The sequence below is a fragment of the Myotis davidii genome, unplaced genomic scaffold (genome assembly GCF_000327345.1).
Source record: "Myotis davidii unplaced genomic scaffold, ASM32734v1 scaffold72, whole genome shotgun sequence".
NCBI lineage: Eukaryota > Metazoa > Chordata > Mammalia > Chiroptera > Vespertilionidae > Myotis > Myotis davidii.
In genome coordinates, this window is record NW_006284618.1 from 5,269,328 (window position 1) to 5,273,790 (window position 4,463).

Here is a 4,463-nt window from a genome sequence, read left to right on the forward strand (position 1 = left end):
TTTGCTGGGTTACACATCCCGCTCAGCCAGGGCCGCAGGACAGGCGTGCACGCGGACAGCCCTGAGCGCCAGCTCTGCCCGGGACCCGAGGCTTTTGAGCTCACGTGCACTGAAGGTAAGCCATGGGCTAGCATTCTGGGGGGGTGGCTGAAAGGCTTTCGCTTCTCATGCTCCCAAGGGGGACAACAGAGGAGAACCTGGGAGGTGAATTCTCAGCTTCACGAACCCAAAGTTCCCAACTGCTAAGCAGCACCCGAGCTCTGCAGAAGGCGGGCGGCAGAGCGCTGGGCTGTGGACCACCACCAGGCCGGCCCCACGGGACAGGGCAGGACCCACCGGACAGGGCCAGACCCACCGGACAGAGCCAGCCCCACTGGACAGGGCAGGACCCACGGGACAGAGCCGGCCCCACAGGACAGGGCAGGACCCACGGGACAGGGCCAGCCCCACGGAACAGGGCCAGCCCCACAGGACAGAGCCGGCCCCATGGGACAGGGCCGGCCCCGCTCTTCGCTCTTCCTGTGACTGAATAGTACAAGCTCATCCACACGGAGGATCTAGGAGCAGGAGAGCTGAGGGCAGCCAGGGTCCTGGGCCCAAGCTGCCAGTGGCTCCAGAGATACAGCTGCCACTGGACCTCCCCATGGTTTGCAAAGGGCTCTGAGAAGATGACTCCTGGGTTAGCTAGGCACGGCTCTGGCTGCCATCGGTGACGGTGGTAGTGATGGGGATGATGTTGGAGATGATGAGGATGGAGACGATGGGAGGAGGAAGAGGAGGGGGATGGCGATGATGATGGTAGCTCAGTGGTTGAGCCTGCACCCATGAACCAGGTGGTCATGGTTCGATTCCCGGTCAAAGCACATAGCTGGGGTGCAGTCTCGATCCCCAGTAGGGGGTCTGTGGGAGGCAGCCGACCGATGATGTTTCTCTGTCACCAATGTTTCTATCTTTCTCTCCCTCTCTCTTCCTCTCCCTCTAAAAATCAATACAAACATTTTTTAAAAATACAGGTGCCTGGGCCCACCCAAGAGACTGACTTAAAAAAAAGAAAAGGCTCTGTCTAGAGAGGTTGCATTTCATGACGTTTGGGTTGCGGTTTTTGCTTCAGGGATGGTTGCCAGGGAGGCGGTAGTTCACAGCCAAGGTCCCTCTACTGCAGAGGGTGGGCTCCTGGGACTCAGTTCACCCTCCCTGAGAGCGATGGGAAGGGAATCAGGGGACTGTTCCTTACACGCTACCCACACAGCTCACTGGATGATGCATCGGGGTTGCTCCCTGAGCGCCAGGAGCTCACGGGAAGTCTCCCTCGAATCAGGGGCTGAGAAGTGGACTTCCCCAGGTGCGAGAAGCAGCCTCAGGCAGGAGGGCTCTGACACGCCTTCCCCTCGGCTGGGCAGGGCCTGGGTAAACAGTTATTTTCCGGGGCCTCCCGGCCGCCGAGTGCCAGCTGTCACCAGCCGAGGTGACTGATTCATTGCCTCTGCCAACAGAAGGGCAGCTGCTGGGGAGCTTGTCAGTGTGGGATTAAAAATGATGAGTGTTAGACGGGCCGCGGGAAGGAGAAATCCCTCCATCACAGAACTGAAGGGGAAGGAGGGCAAAATGAGCCCGCGATCTCGCGGGGCGGGAGGGGGCGTCTCAGGAAACAGTGGCAGCGATTAGGCCGACACCGGCAAGGAGCGCTGCGACAGGAGCACTTGCGGAGGTGGGCATGTCGAGCATCTCATGTTTCTCTAAACAGCAAGTGAAGTAACAGCCGGAGACGGTTACTGTATGCTCCTGTGAGGCCACTGAAGTGCTTTCAAAATGATTAGGAAAGGAGCGGCTGGATAAGACTGGGGAAGGCAACCAGATGAGTCACTTCTAGTCTCATCAACTCTGACTTCCAAAGGCTTAATTGTTTCCCACTCTGTCGAACCCTCACATCGAGGAAGTTGGCTCTTAGCAGAGCTTACAAGGGTGATCAGCAAGAAAACCTTCCTAATGCTGTACACCAGGCAAATGACTACAGACATTATCCCGGCTGCCAACATCACCATCATCAACATCGTCATCACCATCATCATCACCACCATCACCATCATCATCATCACCACCATCACCATCATCATCTCCATCACCATCAACACCATCCTCATCTTCCTCGTCACCATCACCACCACCATCACCACCACCATTATCACATCACTATCACCATTCTCGTCCTCCTCCTTCTCCTTACCATCACCACCATCATCATCTCCATCATCATCTCCATCTCTACCTCCATCACCATCACCACCATCATCATCTCCATCAGCATCTCCATCACTACCACCATCATCACCATCACCACCATCATCATCTCCACCATCACCATCATCATCATCTCCACCATCACCATCATCATCATCTCCACCATCACCATCATCATCATCTCCACCATCACCATCATCATCATCTCCACCATCACCATCATCATCATCTCCACCATCACCATCATCATCATCTCCACCATCACCATCATCATCATCTCCACCATCACCATCATCATCATCTCCACCATCACCATCATCATCATCTCCACCATCACCATCATCATCATCTCCACCATCACCATCATCATCATCTCCACCATCACCATCATCATCATCTCCACCATCACCATCATCATCATCTCCACCATCACCATCTCCATCATCATCACCATCACCACCACCACCATCACCATCACCACCATCTTCTTCTTCCTCCTCTTTGTCACCATCACCATCATCATCACCACCATCACTATCATCACCATTCTCCACCTCCTCCTCCCCCTCACCATCATCACCACCATCATCATCACCACCCTCTTCCTCCACATCACCATCACCACCATCACAACTGTCATCATCTTCATCATTGTATTTATTATCATCATCATCACCATCACTATCATCACCATTCTCCCCCTCCTCCTCTCCCTCCCCCTCACCACCATCATCAGTACCACCCTCTTCCTCCTCATCATCACCACCATCATAATTGTCATCATCTTCATCATTGTATTTATTATCATCATCATCACCATCGTCATGATCATCATCAAACTAAAATGTAAACCACACGGCACTGCCCAAACTCAAGCCAGTGGACATTTACAGAAACAAACGACAGAATACGTACCTTGGCCCTTGTGGTTGACTTCTTTGGCAGCAATGACTTTGTTTATAACAGTCTGTAGGAAGTCACTCTCCCCTGCCACCCTGGGTGAAAAACGGGATGACATGTTCAGCGGCTTGTGTCGAATGGCGTCGTCCAACGCGAGCCTGGAGGGCACGGGACGACCAAGACCACAGGAGACAAAGGGGCACAGAGACCCAGAGGTCACAGTAACAAGGGAACACAAGAGATCATCGTCACCGAGTGCGAGAGAGTCATCGTGAGTCAACGCACGACAAAGGACAGGATAGGTGACAAGAGAGACAGGGGAGAGCATTGATCAGGAAAATGCCGAACCACACGAGAAAAGTACAGCAAACGAGGTCAACCCTATCCCTGGGAAACAAGCGGGCGCCAGACCACACCCCCTTCTCCTAAGCAGTGAAAAGGGAGCTAATCGGAAAGTACGCAGTTGGGTGGCATTTAGTCCCAAGGAAATTTATAGACATTCCTTCCATTTCAATCACTCTACAGCCTAGCGTAGGGCAAGGGGCAGGTGGTTTGAAGGGAAAAAGCAAAATCGAGGTTTTTTAAAAAGGATCCCCGCCACCTCATTTCTGAGGAAGCTGGGGTGGTAGCCACTTGGGTGGCGCTCCAAATGGCCGTGAACTCCATGGGAAAAGAATGGCACAGTCTTGGAGACTCCAACGACCATCCCTGGAACGTGAAATCGTGGCGCAATTATGAATGTGAGCCCTGGCCGGTTGGACCAAAAGGTCGGGGGTTCCATTCCCGGTCAAGGGCACATTCCTTGACTGTGGGTTTGATCCCCGGCCCTGGTCAAGGTGTGTGTGGGTGGCAACCAATCGATGTCTCTCTCTCATGCACATCAATGTTTCCCTCTCTCTCCCTCCCTTCTCCTCCCTCTCTTCTATTCTCTCTCAAAATCGATGGGAAAAATATCCTCGGGTGAGGATAAAATAATAATAAGGATGAATGGGCCCATCAATGTTTTCAGGGCTCATGAATGAGGACCCGTTCACAGACGTGAGCAGAGAGAAAGGGTGTGGCACAGCCGGACACTGTGCAACGAGCGAGGTGATCCGTCGTGTGCACAAAGTTTAACCGCATTTCCAGGACCCAGGGCGCGTGCTATTCATCACTGAGCCCCATTGCTCAGGAGCTGAGGACTGTTTACACTGGCTCCCCCGGTGACCAGACAGCGAGAGAGAGAGGGACTGCGCTTCCCTTCCCTAAACTTGCCCTGCAACATCATACATCAGTTTTAATGGAGCAAAAAAACGGTGTCATTAGCATGCATTTCCCAAAGAGCG

The 4,463-nt window shown here is 53.3% G+C and overlaps 1 protein-coding gene across 1 annotated transcript in view; it reads right to left on the reverse strand.

Annotated features, from left to right (window-relative positions):
* The window catches only part of DOCK1 (dedicator of cytokinesis 1), a gene marked incomplete at its 5' end in the record, with an annotated part of 274,984 nt that overhangs the window by 243,856 nt on the left and 26,665 nt on the right, over positions 1–4,463 (reverse strand). Inside the window, one exon of the mRNA XM_015572582.1 lies at positions 3,154–3,296. Within this exon, the coding sequence (XP_015428068.1) occupies positions 3,154–3,296 (143 nt within the window). The remainder of the gene's footprint in view (positions 1–3,153; positions 3,297–4,463) is intronic.